This window comes from Athene noctua, chromosome 17 (genome assembly GCF_965140245.1).
Source record: "Athene noctua chromosome 17, bAthNoc1.hap1.1, whole genome shotgun sequence".
NCBI classification, from domain to species: Eukaryota; Metazoa; Chordata; class Aves; order Strigiformes; family Strigidae; genus Athene; species Athene noctua.
In genome coordinates, this window is record NC_134053.1 from 11,649,541 (window position 1) to 11,676,930 (window position 27,390).

Below are 27,390 nucleotides of genomic sequence, written 5' to 3' on the forward strand. Positions count from 1 at the left end.
GCTGAAAGATATCTAGAGAAGCAGTCTTCCTGTTGTCCCACTTTGATTCTTTTGTTTATTCTTTCATTTGAGTGTTTATAGTAATTTTGAAGGACCATACATTTGTACGGTTTAGTGCAAGCAAAAGATTTACAGCATCTCCTTTATCTTTAGAGAAATACCACCAACTAAATACTCAGAACTGAATGTTAAAATTCAGTGACATACTGGAAAAAATTAGAGGGAAATAAAACGAATTTATTTCCCTTTCCCTTCTTCTGTACTTTTTCAGTTTAAGCCTAATTATCATAATTAATCATACAATTTCACAAATACTTGGCCAAGTATTTGTTATAGTAATTTCGGGCAACATTATTAGTCATTCAAATTTCCTGCAGTGTCATTTGTCAGCAGGAATGACTTTTAAAATGGGAATATCTTTTGGCATCAGTCATTCTTGCCCAAAGAGTGGAAGAGCATTGTAAGGCTGCTTTACTTGGATGGTACCCAGAGCTGATGTCTCCTCATTAAATAACAATTGTCATGTCTAAAGGACTAATTGCGCAAGGTTATGTCAAAGAGTATTTGAAAAAGCAAAACTGGGGCAACCGTTTTTTGATCCAGCCAGCACACCAAGCCACAGCAACATGTCTAGAGGGCAGGTTCTACCATAAACACTCAGTAATGACATCTTCATATGGCAAGTACCTTAGGACTTAACAAGCAAGTGTCTGCTTGGGAGAATTCCCATCTTTTCCCATCCCTCTAAACCCACATATGCCTACATGTCTTTTCAGAAAATGGCAAAACTATTTCTCTACCATTACTGCTTTTATTAAGCAGTGGAGCAAATTGCTCCAAGCATCTAGTGATCAAATTATCTTGTCCAGTAAAAGCAGATACAGTGAGTAAGAGTTCAGCAGCAGTATCAAATTTAACCTTACCAGCTCAGAGTGCCTACCCCAGACAGGGAGGAACAAGTTCATGACTGAGACTGCATATGGTTCCAGAAACACATTACATTGCTACAAACAAAAATACCCCAGTTAGAACAAAATGAAAAAGTCATTACTCTTAGCAGCAAAGTAGAACTGCAGTGCAGACAATATTCATTAAGATCAATCCAGAGAAGGATTCTGCATCCTCTTTGGAAGATGAAAAATTAGATTTCATGTATTTCATGCCATGCACCTATGTGACTATTCTTTCTTATTCAAGAGTGTGGAAAAGAATAACACTCTTGCCTGGTAACATTTTCAAAATATTAGACAACCAGAACAAAAAACCAAAGTTCCTACTGGAGTTCTCCTAGGCTCGGAAATATTTATATATTGGGCTCTGATTCTCAAGCAGAAAATGAAAAATACAGATTTTTCATGGATGGAAAACCACAGTGGAAACTGCACAGTCTGCATTTGTGTACTTCCATACCTGTTATTTAAAAAGATTTCTTTTGAAACAGTTTTAAAACGTTTGGAATGCATAAAAGCAAGTCAGAGTTATTTTATACCATGATCTCAAAAGGCAAACATATGGGTAGCACCCTTTATTCTGAACCGTCATTTGCTTTCTGCTCCCATGAGAATGCAACTTCACTATCTAAGACTTCTAAAGAATTATCAAAGTAAAATTATGTAACTTTTGACTACAAGTGTTTCTGGTGGACAGGTGAGCACATGGCACTGACAATGTCTTTCTTGCATTAAGACAAAGATGTTACATTTCCACTACACAGAGAAAGGTTTGTGTAACAATTGTACCATCCTGCACAAGTGAGCCTGCAGCAGCAAGGGGACTCTAAGAAAGAAAGTTTGGGTAAGCTTTTCCCCTCTCATTTCCAAAAATAAAGCTTTCTATTTCTGGTTTGAGAGCTTTCATTGTTGCAGGTGCTCTATGGTGGACTACAGAGAACATGGCACTTGCAGAAACAGTTGACAGTTAGCAGCAACTCAGGCTGACTTGAGTGTTGCTGTCTGGGATTTCCATCATTTTGTCTTCCAGTTCTGTAGAAACAAAAAGTTATAAAATCAATTCACAAGAAATTCTACCATCCAAAACTAAGGATAACAAATGCTGAATGCAGCCCTAGTCACTCCTATATGCTAGAACTCAGGTAGTATGATATGAATATGCTTGCAGGTGTTTGAAACAGGCTTTAACACTTGAAAAACCTCTCCAGTTCTTCAGACTGTAAACAAGGAAAATACACACAAAAAGCAAAACTTAACTTACTGATAAGGTTTCCTGTCCCAATTTGGACCATGTGCCCATCAGTTTTCTCCAGCTCCTTTATCATGGACTGTTCAAAGGCCAAGGCAGCAACTCGAGAAAAGAACTCTTTGACATTTTCCCCTAGGAAACAGGACAGAAATAATGTTTTTTTAAAAACTGCTTATCAACATGTGATCAAGCATAACAAGCTCATCTGTGAACAGATCACAGCTCAATACTGGGACAGAACAGGCTTCTCCAACAATCTGCCTGCCATACTGATCACTGCAGAGAGAATTTCTCATTTTCATACTCTGGAATACTGTACCCTCTATTGTACCTTTATTTTTAGTCAGCAACAGAGAGAATTCAGTTTGTGGTATAATCTTTTTTCACTGCTAATGTTGAGTGGCAGTGCACATGTGTATTTATGTAACTACCTATGAATTAAGCATGCTTAGACATTGCACAGCAGCTTGAGTACTCCTTTCATGCAGTGCAAGCACACATACAAACACCCAAATAAAATCAATCATTAATAAACCTGAAGTTTCCAATAGCAAGAAAAATTCAAGAACAAAAAAACCTGCTTGGGAATGGGGGGGATAAGGAACTTTAACTTCTTCCCACCTTAGCATAAGCCTTTGTGGTGATGCTATTTTTACATCCTTTGCAGTCACTTACCTGTTTTGGCTGAAACCGACCAGTATTCTGCCTGCATCTCATTGGCAAAGCGGATGGCATCTAGCTCTGTCCTTTCACACACAGCATCTGACTGCATAAATAACATGGAATAACTTTAACATAAGAAGAGTATTTGGGCTGGTAGTAACACAGAGGTACTGCTAGTACCTACATGGTGATGCTTCCAGTTTTCACAGGGGTCATTCTGGCCTTGCTTTAGAACTTGAGCAATCAGACGTGATTGCAAGAACATTCAAGCACTTAGTAATGCTTTTAAAATGGAAGTCTCCATCTCCCACAGCATTGAAACAAAACAACAGTTAACAAGTGTGACCCTTGTATCCAACTATACAGTGTGGTAGGGAGCTATAAAGACAACAGCCCAGTTACTGGCCTTTAAATTCTTGTCACCCCCTCATGCTCAGCAGAAGAGCTGCAGGACTGATTAATCACAATAGTTCTTTGTGTTTAATCTTTCTCATCTCTGTCCCAGATCCCTTTTTCTACTCCATCTATTTTTATTACATTGGAACACAATGACCCTCCTTCCTTTTCATTTTTGCTCTTGTTTATCTCTTCTTAAGACTAAAATTTCTTTCCCCTTCAATGGACTTTTCTTTTTTGCACTTAATTTTCAGGTATTTTTCCCCCTCTCATCAGTTCTCTGTGATCAACCATATCAGCATGTTGCTATTTGCTTTCAATTTCTAGCCCATTTGTGATAGATGATGCCAGTCATCTTTGTGCAGTTCTCTGTGCATCGTCTTACAGTGGGGAACCCCTGAACAGTTTAGAAGAATTCTAAAAATTTGGAAAGAATGATGTGATATCAAGCTGAGAAGTAGAGTGAAATCCAGCTGGGAAGAGACTGCCTTCATACTGAAGTAATACCTAGAACCCACAATCCTTTGCTTTGCTCTTATCTCCCTTTCAGCTGAAATTGTTATCATTCTAAAAACAGAAACTAACTTACAGTAAGGAATTCTAGTTAAGACAAGACTTCAGATCTGTGTCCTCAGAGGTCTGGCACATTTAGCTTTTGCTGTGACTCAGAAAAAAAGCAGCATAAGCAACACAAAGTACCAGAAAAACTGACACACACGCAGTTTTCTGGGACTTATTTTCAGTGAAGGGTAAGAAACAAACTGCATAAGTGATACTGTGGCAGCTGGGGGGGTGGTGGGAAATAAAAAAAAAAAATCCACTGAACAGCAGAAGCAGCAAGCTTGTTTTGAAATCTTTAAGTACTGATAGCTAGAGAAAGACAAACACGAGACTTGGAATGGTATAGGGTGCTTTGTATGCTGTTCTTTTGAAAATGATGTCACAATCAGTTAAATAAGAATTCTTCACTGTTCCTGAATAATGAACACACTGTCCCTAAAAACCAAACCAATAAAACTTCCAAGACCATTAGATACTCCATCGTTTTGTGCACCCCACTTTTCTTTGCCTTTTCAGTTGTTTGTATGTGCCTGAAAAATGTCATGCAGTGAATGGAAATAAGGATATTTCACCCATTTTTTCATAAAGTGTCTTCCTAAATTGGTTCCAAGTGTGCTGTTCTATTTACCTGTGATCCTATTTCTTTCTGTTTAGGTTTTTTTCTCAAGGTCTTTATCTCAACAACATTGTGTACAACTTGTAAAGGAAATCACTTGAGGAACTATGGGAAATCTGATTTCCTTATCTGCATTCAATTTACTTACCACCAAATCTTTTTTTGTTCCAACCAGAAAGATGAAGCTGGAATCTGGCTCATTCTCTCTCAATGCATCTTCTAGCCACTGTCTGAAATACAAAAGAGAAATAAGAGAACCAGTCAGAGGGACTGAGGAATATAGGAGAAAGTGACAGATAATAGGGACACAAGAAAAGTGAGAGGATGAACTTATGTGACAGTATCAAAAGCCTTTTTTTCTAGACAGAAAGAGAACAGGAGCTATTCCAACTCCTTTGAATACAGCCTTCCACTAATGAAAAGTTCAAACATGCCCACAGTAGAGTGCAAATTCAACGATGATTTTAGCACCCAGGGAGCGTATTTAACAGTATAAGGGAGGGGGCAAAGTTTTGATCGGGATAAGGAATAAGAAAACAAGAAGCAGAGGAAAAGATATGAACATAGCAGAATAGATAAAAACGGGAATAAAGAAGAGTCAAATAATCTATTCAGCATTCTAAACCAGCTCCCTATGAAGGCTGCGTGATTCTTGTCTCATAAGCTTTTATACTTTTGTTACTCTGGCAATCAAGTTCCTCTTGAGTCATCCAACACAAATCAAGGAGAGAAGGGAGTGTGTGCATGTGTGGGAAATCAGGTTCACAGGCTTCAATCATTTTCAGCCAAGCAGAGACACTAATATATATATATTATTTTACAAAGTCCTATGTAAATGAGCTAAGTATCACAGCAGTAGTGTAAGGAAATAGTCTAATACACATTCAAATAAGACAGAGTACAGGAGGTAAAGAAACATGTACCTGCATTACAGTCACAACACTATATTAGAAATATATACACTCTGAGCTGGCAACAACAATGTGGATCATAGATCCATGTAGGGTTTTGCAGCCTGCACTAAAAGCAGAACAAGTTTACTCATAACAATTAGTGTGCTGTTGTAAGCAAACCACTACATGTATCTGAACCAGTAAGTTTAGCTATATATACATATACTTTTGAGTTTTTAATTTTCTCTCCTCTTTTTGACAGCCTGTCTCCCAACAGAATCACTGCAGAAACTAGAAAAAGAAAATAATTTCAGGCTAGCAGTGCACCTAGAAAATGAGAGGCTCTTGAGACATGCATGAGATGCATCTCATCAATTTAATCATTTACATCAGATGCCAGCCTGTTATTCTGTTTATAGCAAATGGAGGAAAAAAAGGATGCTTTCGGGGTGCACTTCCTCTCTTCCTGCATGTCTAGTTTTGGAAGGATCAAGCTCTTTCAGAAGTGCCTTTTCTCTCCACTAACTATAAAGGAAGTCAAGGGCAAGTAGTTCAAATTTATGCCCTGCATTTTCTTAATTTCTTAGTTCAATAGAAAATACACTCATGATCCAGCAAGTGCTCAGCAATACAGGCTATTCAAGGCAATTAAACCTGCTGTAAAAGCTTTAAAGACTAAGCCAAAATACAGGAACTTACTTGGTGTGATCCAAAGTCTGAATATCAGCCAGATCAAACACTGTTATTATAACTGCAATAAAAGACAAAAACAGGAAAAAAATTAACTCAGAAATTGTATCAGAAGTCTCTCCAACTCATCTTGTTAAACAGAGAGAATGTCAACATATAAAGCGCAACAGCAGATGTAACAGAGATGGCAGACTATCCATTTGCTCATTCCTCTCCCTTCTCTGGCACCCAGTTAAGACTGAAGTCCTCAGTCTTCAGCCTTATTTAGTTTTAATTGTAGTCTGCAGTCTATAGTGCTATTACTCCTTTTATTTGGGGATCACTTTAATTCCTGCAGAAATTGTCTCTTATCAAAGGGAATGCCAGAAGTATCCACTTCTAACTTCACCAATAATCTTACCCAAACCCAAATTGTTTTCCCCCTAGACAAAACTGCCAATTTTTATCATTGCATCATCAGAACATTCAGAACTTGCAGGTGTGACAATTTATCAGTTCATGAGCTCTTTAGCCCCTTTTTCTCTCCAATAAAGGACAACCCATTTCATCACACTGTGTCTACAGGTACCTTCCCAAGAGCACATAAGCATATATGTTTCTGTATGAAGTACAACTTTCTGTCACAGCAAGGATCAAATTAATATTGTTCTCACCCTCTGCTCCTCGGTAGTAAGCAGATGCAATGCACTTGAACTTCTCCTGACCTGCTGTGTCCCATCTGTGCATTGGGTGAAAAAACGAAATTTCAGGTTAATGAAAACCAGTGTAACCTGAGTAAACATGCTAATGAAGCAGCAGATTGGTACAAGTTGGAGAAGAATGTGATACCAGAGAAGTGTTACCATCTGGAACATGTTATTCATTAACTGCTGACAGAAATACAGTAAAGCTCTATTATTTAATGAAGACATCTGAACTCTGTTTTTATCTTTTTTTTTTTTTAATACTGGCAATTTTGCAGACACAACTCAAATATTTGTATTCTGCATGGTAATACCCCTTTCTTAAAAACATTTTTTTCTCATCTATGTCAACTGCATGTATAGCTAGGGCAATTTAATTTTAAAAATTTTCTCTGATAATACTAGCTAAATCATATATTAGCCCATATTAGACTCTCGCAACTGCTAGACATGATATCTGTCCATACACTACAAATTGGAGACTTACAGCTCAGTCTACCAGAGACTAATGACACCATTAAAGAAAATCAAGAAAGTGCTTCTTATTAATGAACATGATATGCAGTCCTCTCAGTTACTGCCAGCACTGCAGAGGTTTGGGTTTTTGTTATAGCCTAGTACTGCCAGTCACGGATACTTCCAAGTTTAAGTTTATCTTGTATGGAAGTCTCTTAGCAAGAGGGGGCACTAGTGCTCATCATATGAAAATCTACCCAGCCACTGAAGATTCTGCAGATAGTGCAACCTGATGTTCAGTAGCTCATGAACCTTATTGCTTCAGCTGGCAAAGTACTGATGCATCACTCTAGATTTTTTTGAGGGACTCCAGTTTCAAAAGGATAGTGCCTGGCAGAATTTTGAAAAACACAATGGCACTGAAATCAGTGCAAAATGGATTTCTAAGTATTTTTCAGTAAGTCGCACTAGTTATCTATTTACATCAACGATATGTCAGGAAAAATGTGTTCCTCGGTGAAAAGGTTTTTAAGATTCATGCACTAAAATACTTCATGCAAAGCATCTTATTTATGATGGTCACACTAAAGTGTAGATGATTCCATAATACCCTCTACGAAACAGTATTGCTAGCCACTGGAAATACCAAAGGACAGCCTTCAGCAGAACCAAAGCAGGTGAGAGGAGGCCAGGATTCCCATGAGTCTGGTAAACAAAGCTGAAAATCAAAGATTTTAAGTTCACATTCTAAGAAAAATGCTCCAGTCTTTCTATGATTTGGGGAAAATCAATTAGTCTCTAATTAAGAGATGCTGAAATCACTGGACACCTTACTATTAATTTCAACAGTTGCAGGGATAAAACTCCCAGTAAAACCAAGTTCAGTGCTCATTGTGCCTACTAAATTAAAACTGCAATGGTGTAACAGTAGTACTGGACAAAGTCTGTGGCAAAAGCTTTCACTTCTCTTTCAAGAAGCTTTAGTACAAAAGGCCAAACTCCACTGAAATGCTGCAAGACATCCAAGATGACTTTTCATTGACAAACTTATTTTTTAAGGATGAGAAATCCAAGAGAATAAAATTTTTACTAAAACTGCAAGTGCAGGTACAGAACCTGTTTTTCAGTTCACATTATTCTTTGTATAATTTTATTATTTTTTTAAAAATCTTTATTCCACTATAGCCTGTAGCAATTCAATCTCTGCTGAGATCATACTATGTGCAATGCTTAATCATGCTGTTTCAACTTACATCTGGAGATTATATGGTACTCCACTTATTTCAAAACGTTCAATTTCAAAATCTACACCAATGGTCGCCTTGTAGTCTCGGTCAAAATTATCTTTACAAAATCTGCAATAAAAAAAACAGGGATGAAATACTAGTAGGACCCAGCTACAAACAACTGCAAAACTAACACTATCTGGGGTAAATTATGAAGAAAAGAATTAACTACCTGTGGAGTGGTGATATATTGCAGAAGCTTATATAAAAACAGCAAGCAACTAACTATAAAAAAGGAGATACTAGATAACAAAGTAGAAAGCATATACATCTAGTAAGCACTCAGGATGAGATAAGAATCAGAATTAAATGTCTTTCGACTGTCAAGGAAGATGATACAGTATCTTATGGTTTTAATTACAGAGGAATATTTTTTGGGTCATAAATAATGACCCAAATGATTAATCAATGAGATAAAAAACTTACCATATCTACTTAAGAATGTGGAAGAAATAATAATAATAAAACACAAACATAGACAGATGATCATAAGCTACAGAAATCCAGTGACCTGTTCATTGCACTTACATTAAAAAAAAAGTTAGACTGGAAAAAAAAAAAACAGATACAGAGAAAAAAGTGCCAGAGCATGATTTTCAGTGTTGGCATATGAAGCCTGTTTCACACTGTAGACTTTGTTTTGTCTTTTATTTAATAACAAAACCATGGTTCAAAACAGAACCATGAACTACTACCCTAAATGTACAGGAATGGAAACACCGTAACATTTATTTGAGAAATAGCAGAATTAAACCATCTGCTAAGATATACTGTACCTGTTGATAAGGCTGGTTTTCCCAACATACAGGTCTCCTACCACAACAACTTTGGATATTTTCAGCCTGTTATAAATATTTGAAAACATTACATGTTTTTAGTAGAAATTTCTACATTCTCTCTCTAAAAATTCTGATTTAGATCCTTAAATTGCAAGTGACGAGCACATATACCTGTGACTCCAGTTTACCTGAATGTCACAGTGATGCTGGATCAGAGTCTTAAATTGTAAGAAAGAAAAAGAAGGTCACCCAAAAACCCAAACCCCTCTGGAGCAGAAGTACTCCATTACCTTCTCACATACTTTTTTCTTAAATACAATCCAGTGGGACATAAATTCTATTAAAATTGCTTTGATTACAATTATATACATTTGGCAGTTTGCACATAAGACCATAGAGTATCTGCATCCTTTTCATTAAAATTAATCACGTTTCTCATTGACTTCAATAGTACAAATCGAGTCCTAAGTGCAGAAATAAGAAATTGCTGATAATAAAATAACCCACTGCAGAACTTGTCTCTGGGGAAAAAAACTCCACATGGTTAGAGCAAATACATTTTCTGACTATCTAGAATAATATTAATCTGAAGCTTGCTTCATGCAAATAATCCTCTTTGCTCTGGGTCCTCCCACAGAATACAGCAGATGGGCTTTAGGTGACTCAGCCTGCATTCTTAAAATTGAAATGTAGCGTATCTTTTAAGAGACATAGGTGGATAAATGAATCTAAGTGTATTTGTGGACCTCAACTTGGATTGACATCTCTCATGCACATGCTACAAAAATTGCTTAAGAGGTTTAATGTTCTTTTGTATCAAGTAATGGCTTTTTAAACAAAGGAATTCATTTTCTATTGCATACTATTTCTGGTTATATCAGGCTTCCATGTGATGCTGATTCCAAGTTATCTATCTAAATAGTCCAAATCTTGACTGGTAAGCTCCATGACTAATATTAAAAAAAAAAAAAAAAAAAAAAAGGCATTTTGTGTGCCAGTCAATGCTAACTGGGTGGGCACGGGCCCCTAAACTCCTGACATGTCTCTGCCTGATTAACTTACTGATAAAATACTGAATACAATCAACAGCCTTAAGAGAAAAGCAAAAAAGTCAGTGATGGTTTAGAGGTGTGTTTCCATTCATTCATATTAGGGAAAAAAACCTGCCTAGATTAAACACATTGATGGAATATCAAGAGTCTTAAACATAGCCATTAGCTACTGAATTCCCCAAACTACCTTTCCAAATGACAAAAAAATATTCCATTACTTGGGATAATGGAAAAGGAAGATAATGGTTATTCCTGTCAAGCTTTACAATTACTGTACAAAACACTGTCCCTCCTACCCCTGCCCCACCAAAGAATGACCTAATAATGATAATATTTAGAGAACAGTAACAGGAAAGTGGTCTAATTTTATTCACAAAGACAAAATGTAAAGCTTTTTAGCTATACTCTGTTACCAGAATAAATGAACTGGAGAGTTGTTTTACTCTGGAAATAAAAACCCAGATAGATCTTGGTTACAGAGGGGACAAAAATGCATCAAGTCACTAAAGCATGACTTGCTAGCAAAATTGTCTGGGCACTTATAACAAATTTACATTAAATTAAAACAATCACTATGCTTCTTAAAAGTAATAAACTCACTGTTGTCTCTCAGCTGGCTTCAATTTTTTTAGCAAGACTCCCTAGTGAAATGAATAAAAAGTTGCTTTTAAAGATGGTATCATGACAAGTCTTGTGGTAATCAACAACTCTAGATTTGAAAGAATAGTGAGCTAACTGTCAGTAGCTCTGCTTTATGAAAGATCCTTCACACTGGAACATCTATCATTAAAACATACAGCTATTTCTTTTAACTGAATAGTGATGATTTCTAACAGTTCAGCTTTCTTGCCTTGCTTCAGGAATTAAATCAGTACTAGTAACAGTTCTGGGAGACAGATGATCTGGAAAAAAAACCCCAAACTTAAAGATTATTACTAGGCCATAAACCAGTTTATTTGCATTTTTCACTGCTATATATTCACCAGAATTTTGCTCCAATTTTAAGGAAACATTTAAGAGAACTTCTCAGCATGTATACTACTAAAAGACTAAAGCTAGATTCTTATGTGTTTCGAGCAGCTTAGAACTGCTGGGTTTTTATATCCCTCCAAAGTCTTTATTAACTGCTAATTTGGAACCCCAACAGAGAATACAGCAAGGTTAGATCTGCCCTATTCCTTACAGCTGCTCTAGAATTTGGTTGCACTTACATGTGCAAAATTCAACACCAATTTTAAACAGTCAATCTTTTCAACTAACAGTTTAGTTCAAAGTTGCTAAACAACTATTTGTTGCTAAACAACTTCTCTATTTTTTCAACGCTATTTGTGCCTGCAGAAAAAGGATCTTTGATACTTACGGGAAGAAAAGGCACTTTATTCATTTACTGTCAAACAGGTCAGAAAACTGCCACATGCACAGGCTTAGCTGCCTTGAAATGTACTGGTGTGAGGAAAATGAGGAATGAGGGAGGCAAAGCCTGTGAAGGAAGCAGGCTATAAGGAGCTGAAAATACTTTCGTCAATGCATACTTGGTTTACTACAAACTTACCCAACTGTTCCAGTGCTCTGCTGACAAGCAGTCCTGACCTCTGCATGGAAGTGCTCTTTGAACTGCAGACAGGCCTCGGGTGTGTACCACTGAAAACAGGAGAGAACAGCTACTGAGATAACCTGTGTGATGTCTATTTTACGAGAAGTCAAATCAGCAAGGAAAAAACAGATGATTAATTCAATGAGTTTGTCAAGCACCTTGGCATAAGAAAGGGATAGCCTGGGTTAGAAGGCAGTAAAATTTCCCCACAGTTATGCTTGTAAAAACTCCTTTGGAAAGAGCCATCACCTGATGACCTTTCTGAGTGTCAGCGTCTGAGCACCGGCTAAAATTCCAGTCAAATACATTTGCTCATCATTCTGTATAATTGCAAGTACTTAAAATATCCCAGTAATCTAAAACACACAAGACAAACACAGATGGGAGCATACCACCAGCAAGTCATTATTACTATGAAGTCTTTTAGATCATTTACATGTGTAAAGCACTGTTTTTATAACTAGTTTTTAAATAGGCATTGGTTAAAAATGAGGAAAATGTAGTTTACCTTATATTTGCTTAAAATAACTGTGGTAGTCTTCATGAAATTAAAAGCAAAATATGGGGCTGAAATCAAACATAGAAAAAAAATGCTAACTCCCTTAAAAGAATCTTTTGAACAACTGAAAAACCATAATGGTAATTCCTTGTCCTTCCCTGTCCTTAACTCTTCTATTATACTTGATGTACAAAACTCTTTGGGGACATCAATGATCTTTTCTGTCTGTGTTTCTACAGTGCCTACTACATTTGATCTACTGATGACTAAGGTTCCTATACAAACAGAAAATTAAAATTGCCTCAAATTCTCCAACCAAAAGCTCTATATAGATCTAATTAGTCTTTCTGCATATTTAATATCAGCTATGGTTCTTATTTCCCCTCAGTCTAAGAACTCTTTAAGCATGTAATTATTAATGTTTGGTTGAAATAACAAGATAGATATTATAAAATAACACTTTGTGGCAAGAGTCACTTTCTGTAAAGGTTAAAAGAAGAAATGAGGATTATTATTAAAGATACCAGCATTGAATGGGAACATGAGGTCACATTCATCTGCAAAAGAAATCCTTAAACAATTTGTAATTTTAGCAGAAGACAACAACTGTATAGTAAAGTAAAATACTATTAGCACCAGGGAAAGATAGCTCAATGTAGCAGGTGCTACGCCCTGTGACCAGAGGGATAAAGAATGCTTACCTTGGGAAACTGTGAGATTATTCTGTCCCTACTCACTGGGGGAACCAAATGCATTAGGTTGGACTTCATCCTCCAAATTCAGTTAAATTCTACCAGACGGGAAATACATAAAGAGAAACACAGTATTCAGGAATTGCCTCGATACAGGGAAAATACAATTTTTAAAAATTGACAGTTCTTATAGATTAACCATCTTTTTCCTTTCAGTACAACTTGCAGGTTTTTTGACTTTGTGTTAAAAGAAAACACGTTTCTTATGTTAAAGAGACCAATCCAGTGTGCATAGCTGTAGCAGCAAAGAGTGGCTTTCAGAAACTACAAGGCACCAACTCTAATTCCATGGAAGGGCAGAGAACTGTTCACTTAGTTCAACGTGCTTGCAGCTTAGCCCTCAAAGGATTTTGTAGTGTTTAATTTAAAAATATTGCTCATCATTATTTGAAATGCCTCTGCACGAAGCACATTAATAGCTGTTAGGTGATACCAGATTTTGTTTGGTCAGAAGAAAGGAGGAAAGATGAAGCCACCACATTTCTTGGCATAACATCAAACTTTCATCCAAGATCAGCTCAGAAAAAAAATGAAATCGGTAGATATTCTGACTTGGAAAAAGAATAATGTTCACATGAAAATCACAAATCCATTTAGATCTCTCTCTTGAGACATACCAATTTGGTTATGCAATGAAACCTCGTGGGTTGTTGGGGGAGGGGACCCTTAATAGGGTACCAATTTCTTACTGGCATTCAAAAGAATGTTTCTAATAAGAACGTTCATCATGTAGCAAAGTGTAAGGAAGGACTCACCGTGCAGTAGCTGATGCAGCAGGATTCCAGCCACACAAACAGCTCAGCCTGCTGCTGCGTGGCCATAGCAACAGGCTTGCAACAGTTCCCTTCCTCCCCTTCTCTTCCAGGTTGGGAAGGCGGAGTTGGAGTAATTTAACTATACATAGGGCCCTAGTTTTAAAAAAAACAAACTGGTTTTAGTGGTCAGATTCCCTTGGTCATAATAAACCTTAGGGTCCCCTAATCCTGTATAAGAAAATCGTTCTATTTTCTTCAGAGATAGTAATATATATGGATACAAAGAGCAGGATTAACCCAGCAGACAAGGAACTAATGGAGTGGGGAACTGTTACAGTGCTAGTATAAAGCATTGTAGCAATTATAAAGAAACACCTGAGGGATTTTTTCAGAATTTCAACTTGATTTCATCTCAGCTTTAGAGTCAAGATATGCATGCCACTAATGAGACATTCTGAATTATATAAATGTCTTTCTAGTCATTAGTAATCTTGCTTTCTAAGGTACCAAACACTAAAGAAAAGGAGTAAGAAATCATACAGCTCTTTTGTATTGCCTAAGTATTGTTAATCACCTCATTAGTTTAGACAGCATTTAGAATGCTAGACTGCAATTTAGGATGCTAAAAGATTTTACTATTTATTTCATTAGGGTTTAAATTTCCAAATTTCAGGACAAAAGAAAGCTGTCACATTCTAATAGTCGTATTTTGATAATGCTTAAACAGGCTTGGACCTCTTAGCATCCAGGAAACAAGCCTCTCCCATTCCTGCAGCAGACTAAAAATGTTAAAGGGCAAATCAATGTGGACAAGTAATTTCAAACAACCAGTAAATATATAACGACAAAAACTACAGTTTTTACAATCCCACAGTAAGAATAATGCTCAAAAAAATTGCTAGTCCACTACTTAGAAGTAATGTTTTATTCTCATTTGTGAGGAATTGCTTTTAAATCACTTCAGGCACTGATGTGATCTCAACCATATTCAAACACCCACTTCCCCCTAAAGAATCCAGATTTGCAGCTGATGGGTTATTCACCAAAGAAGGTGACATTACAGTATTTGTTTATTACCATATGCATAGTTCTATTTATCATGCACTTGTGACTGTATAAAACCACAGAGATCTAGACCCTTTTTATAGTGTGCTCCTGTTCTTTTGTCAAGTTTGAATGATTTTTACAGCTATGTTAATGTCTTAAACTAATTCTAAAAACAAAAAGAAAAACCCTGCCAGTTGGTAAGTTTCAAACACTAACTTGCTTTCTCCATGTTCTCCTCGTTCTAGTTCAACACATACTAAGCATGTCATGTGTACATAGGCTGACTCACTGTTCATCTCCTAGAGCTCTTTCACAAACTAAAAAATCAATTCAACGGTCTCAGCAAATCCAAAGTACAAAGTACCAATGCAACCAAACAGAAACATTTTAAAATTGAGAGGTCATCTTCACTTATGTTTAGTGTATTTAATCTAAATCTCTCACACACATGAACATATCCCAATTGACAAATTAGCCACACCATTAGAGGAAAAAAGATGAATGATTTAAGAAATACAAAGCTGCTAAAAGTACTGAGAATGACCAGTACTGAGATCCAGATTTTCTCTTCTTACAGATCTGAAGGGGATTTGGTCACCAGGGAGGACAGAGACTATAGTGTCTCCATGGCATCACAACCCTCCTTACATCAATGTTGCCGGAAGAGTATCACCAGCAGATTCTGTGGATAGACAAAGGATCTGGGGAAGGTATTCAGAAGCTGTACATAAGTTAATGCCATGACCATTAACCAAGATCAGTATTCCAAGCTGTGGTGAAGGACAAGACAGAGCAACTCACACCAAAAGGATGAAAGCAGAGTTAACACTGAAGGATAAGAGAAGTCTCTGGTCTTCTCCTGCCCCTTCTACACCGAGAATTCACATTCTTCCTACTGAAATAGGTTGAAACTTTATGAATATATAGTTGATGGAAGTCTAATTGAATCCAGGAAAATAACCTCTACTTTAAGTAATCTGCTCTAAAATGTTGCAGAAAAAAGAATCTTTTCTGAAAAACACTTTTTAAAATAGTAATTTTCCTTTTATGGATTTTGAAGATCAACAAACCAGAATTTATTCCTGTGTTGTATTTTAATCCGGCTGATCTGAATGACTTTGGCTTTGTAAAATCCAGTTTAAGAATTCTGATTACAATTGTTACTCAAACATAGGCTCCTCTATTGGCACTGAGAACTAACCTTTTACAGCACAAGCTGTTCGGAGTTGGCTTTTTCCTGATGCCAGACCACATCTGAGAATCCAGAGCACCCTTAAATTGTGCTATCAACATTGCAATGATATATTTATTCTCCCTGTGTACCATCCTCTGAACAACACTCTACTTTTTAGCAGAATCATACTGAAAAAGGCAGCCAAGTTTTGAATACAGGTATGAGAAACTAGGTAACGGAAACCCCGGCTACACAATCTAGCTGATTATAGTGACATTCTGGAAAAGACCAGGAAAGCAAACCTAGTCCAAAGCTACTGAGCTCTCTTCAACCCCTGTACCTCAAGGTCCTCGCCTGCCTTACCTCTGCCATTAACTCAACCAGTATTTTATTCAATCTGAATTTCTTTTTCAATTTTGTTCAGCTGAAATTACTTTAAAAACGGAGGTGAGAACAGAGCCTCCCTCCATGCTTGAGCAGAGAAACGACGGGAGAAGGCCTCCAGGCCGCAAGCCCGCGGCGCCGTTCCGCCCATCTCCTCCGGCGCTCCCCGCCCTGAGGGGCCGCGCCTCAGCGCGGCCGCCCCAGCCCCGCTCCGCGACCCGCGCAAGCAGCGGCCCCGGCTTCCAATTCGCCAACTACGCTGCTGACGCTCCTCTCTCACAGCAACCACCGCCAAACGCGGTGTTTACGCTGTTGACGCAGGACTGGAACCAGTACGCTTGGCTGCGTACTTTTTATTCACGGAGCGGGGCGTACGCAAAGAGCTGGTCGCTGTGGCAACTAGAGCACGCGGGCGCGAGAAGCGGTGGCGTAGCTGGCAGGAGCGGTGGAGCGGGAACCGGGGACGGGCTGAGGCAGCGACGTGGTGGTGGGACAGGGCGCCTTTATTTAGTCTGTTTCTTTTGTTTCGAGGAGACAAGTGCAGTTGTTTAGCAGTTGTTTTTAACTTTGTAGCTGTTTTCTGTGCTGAGCAGTTTTCAGTACTGGAGTCCGTATGCTCCGTCCTCTGAGCCGTTTGCTGAGGGAAGGGGGAGGTCAGCCATCACCCATTCTTTAAAACGTTAACGAATTTTGAGGGCGGGTTTCAACTAGACCTCTTTAAAAATAATGCTTTTTTTAAAAAAAAAATGGGGTTGGTTTGCTTTGGCTTTAATATTTTGAGCCCCTTCCCTGGTTTGAGACATTGGACTATTTCACTTTAACCCTTTGAAAATACTCCGTCCCTCACCTTGCAATTCTAAGCTTTCTCTGGTTTTGTTTTACAGTGCTCAGTACAGAATTAAACCAGCTGATGACCATGAAAGATTCCAGCCTCTTCTTTCATAGCCTCCTAACAATGAATGTGTGCTAAAATAGCTCTTCGGAGACACAGAGCACTGTTAAAAGTCGGTAGTACATTACTTGGTACATTATCCAATCACCAGGTTCAGACAGTCGTTCTGTGGTATATTTAGGGATAGGGAGAATTCTTCCTAGGAAAATTTAGGATGGCACATGCTCGTATCTCAGCCAGCCTCCCCCCTGATATAGATCCCACAAAAGCTCCTATTGCGTTTGGAAGGAGGGCCCTTCCTAAACTGCAGGAGGAGTTACATTCCCCTGAGCTGCTGACTCAGCAGCGGGCATTGATGGCGCTCTGCGATCTGGTTCATGACCCAGAAAATGTCTACCAGGCAATAGAAATAGGTAAGTGATCTGTTGTCACAAGCTTTGACACAGTGGGGGAAAAAACCCACCGCCTCACTTTTCTGTGCTTTTTTCCTTGCAATACCTTTGATGACATGAAATGCCCATGAAAATTTTTCTATTTTAATCTCTACTTGTTTTAGCTTAAAAAGGTAAAGAATATTGTAATGCCATATACTTGACAGAGTATCCTTACTTTAGGATTTATCAATGTCTCACTACAGTTTTTATTAACCCCTAAATACAAAAGTAGTGCAGAATCTTTTTGTTCTTTTGCTTATTCTGAATTTTAGCTAATTCCTAACATAGGCTGATTAAAAAAACCCACAAAAAACAGTTTAATTAGTCCAAAGTTAGAAACACCCCCACCCCCTTGCCACTTAGTTAAAATTTCATTTGCTTGGAATCTTTTCTAATCCTGTTATCCACGAACCTTTCAGGAGAAAATAAAGGAGTGAATTTATGAATTTCTAATATCATAAAGCCACTGAATACATTTTATTTAGCGAGGGGAAAAGAAAAAGCTTTTAGTTATCCTAGAGCAGGAAAAAAAGGCAAAATCCACTTTTTTTTTTTTTTTTTTCCTTCATTAGACATTTTCTGCCACATATGGCATAGGACAGTGGTACCTTCCTGGAGTTTTCATGCTTGAGGTGCTCAAAATACTCATATCTCAGAACCTGTAATAATAACAGGCAAAACATCTGATGAACCTTTTAATATTTAAATAAGTTTTACAAGATCATTTGCAAAATTCTTGAAGTATCTTTTGCTATTCATTCCTTCAGCATTGGATTGTATGGCACATCCAGATACAACTTTCCCAGAGAGACAAAACGTCAGAGCTTTTTATGCAGAACTCCTCCTCAGAAGTATCTTAGCGATTGTAGAATTAGTCTATAAAAAAACCCACCCTGGAACTTCATGAGAAATGAAGATACCAGACAATATAACCAAATTTATCATAGCCATCAGGATTATACCTCTCAAGAGGTTTATCCCAGCCCAGCATTTGGAAGAATCCTAAGTTTGCATTTTGGAAAAAAACCCCATACAAGCTTATCTTCACAATTTTTAGCAGTCTGTTGTGTATCGACATAGCCGATTATGTAACACTGAAGAAGTCTTCTGCTTTGCCACTGCTTTCTCTCCATTTACTTCCTTCATACTTTTTTCTCATAAAAGATACCAATAATCATGTTCAAAATGTATTAAGTTACTGTTTGATTAACAGTAACTGATGAAGCAATGTGAGATTGGTGTTTGGGGGTTTTTTGGGGTCAGTGTTATGTGTGTATATACACATAATCATTAATGGTTCACCAAATTTGTTTCTACATGTGAAAAGCAACACTATGCTTTTACATAGCCCATGCTACACCTAAAGAAAGTTTTAAAAAAAATCATCAATCCTGCAAACATGTGCTTTCCTAAAAATATCAGTAGCTCTGCTGACTTGAGTTACTTTTAAAGTTATGCCACTTCATAAATATTTGCAAGATTAGGATTTAACTTGATACAGAAGTCAGCAGCTTGCTTGTAGCATGGCATTTTTGGCAGTAGGCCTTGAAACTTGGAACTTTCTTCCCTACTTGAGATATGACAATGAGAGTTTCATGGTCAGGACAAGATGAAAATTCTGATTGTTTGCACTTCAAATTATGAGATAAAAATTAGTATTGCTATTTCAAATTAATGCTGAAGGTGAGAAATGTTGAAATGTACTACTGTGTCTTGTAGGATTCTTGGATAACCTGAAGACTTTGCTGCTACATCATGACAGTACTGTCCGACAAAAAACAACAGAAATCCTCTGTATAATGGCTATGCATAATGTTGGCAGGTAGGTGTAATCCTAGAGTTTACCGAATTGAATGGGAAGTGATAAAAATGTTTTGATGAGAAATAAGAACAGAATTTCTAAGTTTTGGCAAGACAGGTTCAATGTAAATAAGAGAATTTAGTTAAGATTAAGCATCTTACAAATACACGGGAATTTTATTATGCTTAGTTAAATCTGTCATCCAATGTTGTTTGTAGGCAAGGGTTGATACAAAATGGAGTGATTTCTGCCCTCACTGAGCTCTTGGATGATCCAGTAGATATCTGTCGGAAGAACACACATCAGATTTTTGAAACGATGGCAAAATTATATGAAGGTAGGGATTTTTTCAGCATTAAAATACAAAGAGCAGATAGGTGAATTTACCTGATGCCCTATGTAATATCTTACAGATTTATTTTATTCCATTTTCCTTGAAAATCATATTTAAAACCGGTATCTTTTCTATTTTTGCTCATCTTAATTTTCTTGAATTAGTTTTCCTATGAGAATTTGTTCTTTGGGTTCTATCAGAAAACTTTAAAAGGTATCACTGTCATCTTTTTTGTTGGCGGAGACAACTGTGTTTTCTAGAGCTGGTTTTGCACTTCTAAAAACTTGCAAATTGTATAATAGTGAGAATACTTAGCCAAAATATAGAAAATGCTGTGCAGAGGTAACAAGTGAATTGCCCTGTGTTAGTGTAATACATTTGCGAATAGGCCTGCCTGGGTACTGGGGAAACTGATCCTGCTAGATCTGTTCAGTTTCTTAGGTCTTATGCAAGTTAAGGTTACCTGCTCAAAATACAGGTTGTGTGGACTGCATGCTTGAATTTGAATTTCAGAATGTTGCATCAAAAATTCACTTTGTCCTCTTCTGTTCAAAATGATGATCAGCTGCACTGGTTTCACAGCACACAGGGTTTGTAAAAAGTTTTTCTGGTGTTAGGAGGTACAAATTTTATGAAATTTGTTTTATTCCTTCCTTGCTCCTTGCAATTGCTTGGTGTAGGAGGAGGCAAATGAGCAAGTAAGGGCACCATCCATTCCACTATGTTTTCCACAAATTATATATTAATGGGTCTTTGACCTTAGGCTCATAGGCACCATTTCTTAAACATACGCTTTGACATTGCTTTCAGGTGGTGAATTTAAAAAAAAACCAAACAAACCTGGGGGTGATGCAAAGAACAATGAAGATGTTTGCTTTTTCTGATATTTTACTCAAATGTTATTTTTCTTTAGACAATATTGTTAAATGGACTTGGTAAAATAAGTTAAAAATGTGATAAATTACCCCTAACTTCAGATGTCAAATTGAGCTACTCATCCTACACTCCATGTATAGCAGGGAGAAAATTCAGTATCTAAAGGGACAAAAAGTCTGATATATCAAAGGTGCTTAGTTTAGGCTGAGAGGAGTTCTGCTCTGGTAACGTCCATTTATCTCCAGTGAGATAAACATAAGCTTGGTTGATTACATCAGAGTCAGGCATCTAGATTTTAAATGCTTCACTCTAAATAGAGGAATCCAAGTTGAGAATTTGTCTTTGACGTGCCAAAAAACTAGGTCACTGTACCTTTTATATGCTTTCTTTACATTTATTACGTATATTTGTAGTTTTCTAAATCTTTTATACACTAAGGGAATTTATGCTGATTTGTTACTTTCATTTCCAGATTCTATGATTATAATTTCAGTAGTTTTGTAATCTGAACATCAGTCTTAAAGTTTTCTCTTCCAGTTGATGAAAATTATTATTTTAACATTGAAATTTCAGTAGATATAAATTATCAATTAAAAAGCCATACTATTTAAATTCAGGAAAGTATCTTGTCTGAGGAATTCTGTTACATTACTGGTGCTTAAAAAAGAATTGAATGGATGCTTAAAGCCTTGCTGAGCAAGTATACATGAATTCTAAAAATATAAAGATGCATTTTTAGATGCATGCAACCGTTTTTAGTATTTCCACATGCATGCAACCTTTTTTAAAATCCTAAGTAATTTAATCCATGCAAAGGATGTTAATATGGTGGGCTAAACAACTTCGCAAACATCAGTATAGAAAACCAGATTTTCTGTTAATTTGATTTTACTAGCCATTTTACAGATTCTCAAATCAAATAAGACAGGGACTTGTCTTAAGTAAATTTTGACATGTCTGATTGCCTTCAAAGAATTCTGTCTCTTCCTTGTGTAGACAGACATGTACCATCCTCTGAATACGTAGATCATAATGACACTTATGGGAGAAGAAAACTTAACAGAAGTAAATAAATGTTGCTAAATATTTTCAGATCACTATTAATCATTAACCCTTCATCCATACTGGCTAAGGCCTGTTCTTAGCCCTTTTGGAAGTGCATAATTCAGTAATAAGCCTTGCTGTTCAGTCCCTGCTGTACTGAACTTTATTACTAGCTCCAGCCTTAAGATGCAGCTAGATCTCTAGTAGGCTAAGGCAGGAACTTACCACGTGTCTCCTTTTGCTGATGGAGTTTTCAGGTGTGTGCATGATGCCAACTTAAGGTGACTGGAAAGGTTTCAGAATAAAGATGGAAACTGCCTCGGGTTTGGTGACTGCTGTACATACCATTTTAGATATAAATTTGAGATTTACAGATGTAAAGTACAACTAATATTACATGTAAACACCTGCCTGCTTTTAGGTTCTGTCTCCCAAAACATAGAGCATTTACAAAGTAGGTTGAAAGTTTAGCTACATCAGCAGAAAACATTCACTGGAGGATGAATAAGGTTCTAGGGGGGAAAAAAGCAATTTAAAAAAAAAAAAAGCTCTTCGTGTGGCCCTGAGAGAAAGTGAGGGGTTTTTTTCAGCATTTGCAATTAGACACTTTCTAAAAAGCAGGGGCAAAACCAAGGTTTGTATAGAATGCATTTTATTAGAACTGTCATTTCTATTTAGAGACTTACTGTAGCAGTAAGCAATACTAGCTCTTGGTGGTGCCAAAACATAAAACGTTGCTTATTAAGAATTCCACATAAATCAAAATACATTACCCAAACCAGAGGATATATAATGGTACATCATGCTGCCACTCAGGTCTACTGCCATTGTGCCATCTTTGTCAGGGCAGGCATCCGAATATGTCATCTCAGGTCAGGAACCACTGATGGGAACTGTCACAACTGTAGAACCAGTTTGGTGATAATGAGGAAATGTGAGATTATACTAGACAAGGAGAAATCAAGTTGCCTCCTGGAGTGGAAGGATTATCCAACCCCCCCCTGCTGAGCTGAGAACTCAGCAAAAGCTGAGAGCCAGCTGCAGCCATATCTTTCTTCACAACCTTGCCTTTGATGAGCAGGAACCTCTGCCAGACAGACCAGCTTCCAAAATAATGTTACAGTCCCAACATAGCGAACGTTGCCTATATTTACAAGAAAGGCTGCAATTTTCCAAGTGGTGGTTGCTTTTCAGTGAGGCTCCTCTTGAGCTGAGACCGATACCAGTTTCTTCATTTTACCTCTCCCACTTCAGGTACTGGTGGCAATCAAATTAACATCAAGACTTGTTTCGGGGAATGGTTCTAGAGTTTTGTCTCCAAAAAGCAGGAAAGGGTAATTAGTAGTACGAAAAGAGGCCATTTAAATAATTGTAAAATTAGTTATTTGGTGTGCATCAGTGACTTCATTGCAATTTCCTTTTAAATGTAGGTAAGGAGAGTTACTTTATTAGGAAGCTGATATTTATGTCTGTTTTGAATATCTTTTTTTCCCATTCATTAATTCTCAACATTTAGTGTAATCCTAATATATTTGCAGTGATCATGCTCTGTATGCATGTAGGCCAATTTTTTCCCTATTTCCCCCCCGCCTTCTATTTATAAGAAATTAAAAATGTATGTAGAGGAACTGTTTACATCTGTGCAGCAAGCAGAATTTAATCTTTATCTTCTGATCCTATATTCGAATCTCTTAGAGAGCATGACGTGTCTAGCAGTCTCTTTATAGCTTGCTTGAGTCATACCTTTCTAGGTGAAATTCTCTTCCAAAGCTTTATTTCTTCAGCTATGAAATGATGCCAAATTTTGACCATTTCCTCTGCCAATGTTTGTGCTATTAAAAGCCTCCAAGACTTGTTCAGAATAGAAGTCCTTGACTAGATTAAGTTTGTCTTGCACAACTTTCTACAGACCAGATTTTCATACAATGCCCTTTGACAGTTTGGGGGGGAGAGGGAGGGAATAGAAGGAACCTACAATCATCAACCTGTCAGGTATGTACAGTCTAACATCAGTGGTATAGAAGCTGAGCTAGCATTGTCGGTGAAAGCATCTCTAATTACCCTTGGAAAAAGGTGTTTTTCTGAACCATGTATTATTTTTATTTAGATAAAAATATATATGTAAAAATATACATGCCTATATTTAAGGGTTGGAAGAAAACTCCTTGAGCACGATTGTGTTACTGTAGAACAGACTCATACAGATGGCTATTTACAAGAAAAACAGAAAGGTGCTAAAACTGTTTTCTTTGTTATGAGACAATCTGGGGAAGCATCAGGGAGAATAGCAAATATTTTCCAATAGTTAGTAAGAGTCACAAGGCCTGACATAATTCATTTGACACGTTACAGATTCAGAAATAGTCTCTCCCTGGTAAGTCAGCCTTCTTCAGCTAGCCAAGAAACTGCCTGTCTTCCTCTGCATTTACTTTACGCCTCACATCCAAATAATGGGACAGGATGTACCTTGTATCTGCTGGAGGAAGTCAGCAACCAATATACCATTCCACAGCTAGATTTGTGATGTTTTCTTGACCTGAAGTAATTTACAGGGCAAACAAAGCTCTATGTTCCACAGGAGATGAAAAGGAACATAAGCTGTACGTGCATTTGGCATGAAGTGCAGTTGTTTTTGTTAACTGGGAAGTGGTCAGTGACTCCAGTTAGCTCTATGCCAGGCCACCTGTTCTTTCTCCAAACAGGAGTAATTTAGGAAAATGTGGTTATTTTAAGCAAATCCACTTGCAGACTATTTTTGATTCCTAAATTTAAGGATCTATACCAGTATCCTCCAGGAACAGTGGGATCATTAAAAATCAAAAGGCAGGAAAATCCACAAAGATTGGGAGAACACCAAGGAGTAACATTTCTAGAAGAAACAACCTAGTGGCAAGAATTAATGGGCAGAAGAAAGACAAAACCACATAACTATATGTATTCAATAGAGGATAGAAGAGGGAAAAGAACCAGCAGCCAGAGAAAGTTAAGAACATCGGAAAAATTAATAGCAAAACTTTCATTCTTTGTGAAAACAATTAGTTGACACACAATACTTAACACCCCTTCACTAACGTTGTTATGCCAAGATAAATGACCTGGGCAATAACAACTGCGAAAGTAATTCTAGAAAAAATATCTTTCACTAGGATATAGTTAACACTGGAAAATTTTAATAATTCCTACCCATTATCTACCCTGTCTTTTATGGGTACTTAATCCTTTTAGACAAAGATTGAGGTGGATTGAATGTGGCAATGGATTTTTAAGCTTGCCAGAATCTCTATTTGGGAAAAGTCCAAGAGATAATGTTTCTCCTACTTTACTGACCGTAAATGTCCCCACTATTCCACCCTTGGAAAATAATAACCAAGAGGATCTGCGGATAAGGAATGTTTAAGGATACCTTTTTCCCTTTGAAACATGTTTTGCTGTTTGGAATGCAAATGATAAAAGGACAGATGGCATTCTTATTGCAGCAGATGGAACATCTCTTCTGTGAATGTCATTGTTGCCCAGGTGAAGTGAAATCCCAGCTGTATTAATGCACTTCTTTCAGGTGGCAGCGCGCTGCATCACTGATAAACCTGAGAACTGAGAAAATAGATGCAAATTTAATTGCATGATTTATCCAGGTGGATAATTAAGAGTCAAGGGATTTCATTTCAGCACCTTTGGCCCAGACTTTTTAGTTTTCATTTCCCTGTGCCTCAATTTTCTTATACAATCAGAAAATAGAATTACTTCTGTGTAAAACAGAATTTAACATTCTGAATTGTTCAGATAGAAAACAGAGTAACCATGAGTTACTCAGAATTCTAAGATCAAAAACATCATAGGAATTAAATTATTAGAGAGTTAATAGCAAAGAATTGCTATTCAGAGAATATGATTATGTGAATTGATTATTTAAACTTAATTATTTACTGCTTTATTCTTCCCCATGCCTATGCTTTTCTTAAGCCAAATAGGAACACACAACAGTGTTTCAATTTCTTTTCTCTTTCCCAAGATAGCCTTCATTCAGCAAAAAATGTAACTGACTCCTTTTCTTTAGAAATACCCCTAGGCCTGTGTTAAAATATCCTAGGTTCTCCACTTCTATTAGAGGTTGGTTATAATACTTATGTTGAAAGGACCTTCTTAGCTGAGTAAAGATTTATTTTTTAATATAAAATGTCTCTTACCCTCCTCATAACTGACTACACTTTTCATTTTAGTTTTTCTATCCAGCTTTCTTACCTTAAAGCTATGCTCTAAATGAATGCTGGTGTTTTCTTGTCACTTCTTTCACTAGTCTGAAATGGCCACAGTACCATGAAAGCTAGAGGTGAAGGAGGCATAATATCTAATACTCCATTCTTTGGAAAATGAAGCCCTGTCTCATTTTATACCTTTTTCACAATTCAACTGGTTAATAATAGGGTATTGTGCTATAGATAGTTTAGACTAGAATACTGTACAATTTCTCAAGTAAATGACAGCACTTCAACGGTAAACAAAGTTTAGAGGAACCTGTCCTAGCTCTGTGGACTGTACTAGCAATTACCATAGATAGCTGTTAGCAAACTCACCAAGTCAAGCAGCCTGACCGCAAATATTACAAGCAGGCAATAGTATCTTCTCATTACAAGTAAGACCTAAATACTCCCTGTGTACCATGACAAACCTTTTATATCTTCACGGTGCAGCCTCACTGGCTCTTTTGCCACTATTCTTCAGGTGTAACTGTTGACAGGGAATGCTTAAAGGGGCCCTGTGTCTTCAGTACAGGGATAAAATACCTCCTTCAAACTCAGACAGATTTTTTGCCATTATAGATTATGTTTGGACTGAAGAGTTTTGAAAGTCTTTACCCATGACTTGAGCCTGTGCTGTTTGTACAAGAGTTGCAGCTTTTCTTAACATACATCCAGACTTCTAAAGATTTCGGAGGATGTTCTAGAAGAACCTTGTTATAGTCTGAATGGGTAGAATTTTCAAGAAAACTTCAGTGAAAGACCATCAGTTAGATTTATATTATTCTTAAAGCCTAATTTAGATTTTTCTTGAAGCCTAATTTTTCACAAGCATAAGCCAATATAGAAGTTCATATTGATTTTGGAGACTTGCTTGAGGGCTCAGTAGTACAAAAATGTGAACATATTTTTCAAGGTTTATTCAATCTTTAAATGCAGGTTTAAGAGACCAGCCTCAGGCACTATTTAAAAATCCATATGTGTGCTTATACCTAGACATGTATTTCTAAGTATAGACATCAGTGCAGAGTACCTGCTTGTGTAAGACAGTATGCAGGTAGGCTTCTTATGTACATTGCAGATACTGTAGAATTTTCTTTCCTGATATTTCCTATAGATCTTGATCTATAACTTCTTTCCTAAAGTTGCTACTAACCATCTCCCCCCAAAAGATAACAATAACATGCATTCAGAATTTGTAAAGGTATTAAAAGGGAACACATCCCATAAATCTGAGTAGCTCAAGTGTAATTGTTTAAGACTGAAATTTACTGAATGTTGGTGAATAAACTGAG

General features: G+C 37.1%; 2 protein-coding genes across 4 annotated transcripts in view; one reads left to right on the plus strand and one right to left on the minus strand.

Moving 5' to 3' along the window:
* Positions 1-1,577: 1,577 nt before the first annotated feature.
* On the minus strand, positions 1,578-16,603 carry RAB36 (RAB36, member RAS oncogene family). 3 transcript variants are annotated; one of them, XM_074921234.1, is made up of 12 exons: positions 16,530-16,603; positions 13,875-14,027; positions 13,069-13,157; positions 11,827-11,915; positions 9,220-9,285; positions 8,411-8,512; positions 6,672-6,736; positions 6,028-6,079; positions 4,584-4,665; positions 2,875-2,965; positions 2,212-2,331; positions 1,578-1,982 (listed from the first exon to the last, which is right to left on the minus strand). In XM_074921234.1, exons 3-12 carry the CDS (start codon positions 13,135-13,137, stop codon positions 1,918-1,920), a joined length of 801 nt encoding a protein of 266 aa, XP_074777335.1. In that variant the 5' UTR covers positions 13,138-13,157; positions 13,875-14,027; positions 16,530-16,603; the 3' UTR covers positions 1,578-1,917. The 3 variants fall into 3 exon arrangements, with proteins under 3 accessions (XP_074777335.1, XP_074777334.1, XP_074777336.1); XM_074921233.1 differs by having other exon boundaries at positions 16,459-16,547; XM_074921235.1 differs by lacking the exon at positions 9,220-9,285 and having other exon boundaries at positions 16,459-16,547.
* A 982-nt stretch (positions 16,604-17,585) lies between these two features.
* RSPH14 (radial spoke head 14 homolog) overlaps positions 17,586-27,390 on the plus strand; it is a 103,998-nt gene continuing 94,193 nt past the window's right edge. The window contains exons 1-3 of the mRNA XM_074921252.1: positions 17,586-17,784; positions 19,525-19,627; positions 19,825-19,943. Of these exons, the coding sequence (XP_074777353.1) occupies positions 17,586-17,784; positions 19,525-19,627; positions 19,825-19,943 (421 nt within the window). The remainder of the gene's footprint in view (positions 17,785-19,524; positions 19,628-19,824; positions 19,944-27,390) is intronic.

Excerpts from the sequence above, each read along its gene's own strand:
- RAB36 (XM_074921234.1), bottom strand. The coding sequence starts at position 13,137 with ATGAAGTCCAACCTAATGCATTTGGTTCCCCCAGTGAGTAGGGACAGA. Across the intron at positions 8,513-9,219 it reads AAAACCAGCCTTATCAACAG|ATTTTGTAAAGATAATTTTG; the intron begins GTACAGTATATC and ends TTTTTATTGCAG. Across the intron at positions 2,332-2,874 it reads GTCGGTTTCAGCCAAAACAG|GGGAAAATGTCAAAGAGTTC; the intron begins GTAAGTGACTGC and ends CCTGTTTCCTAG.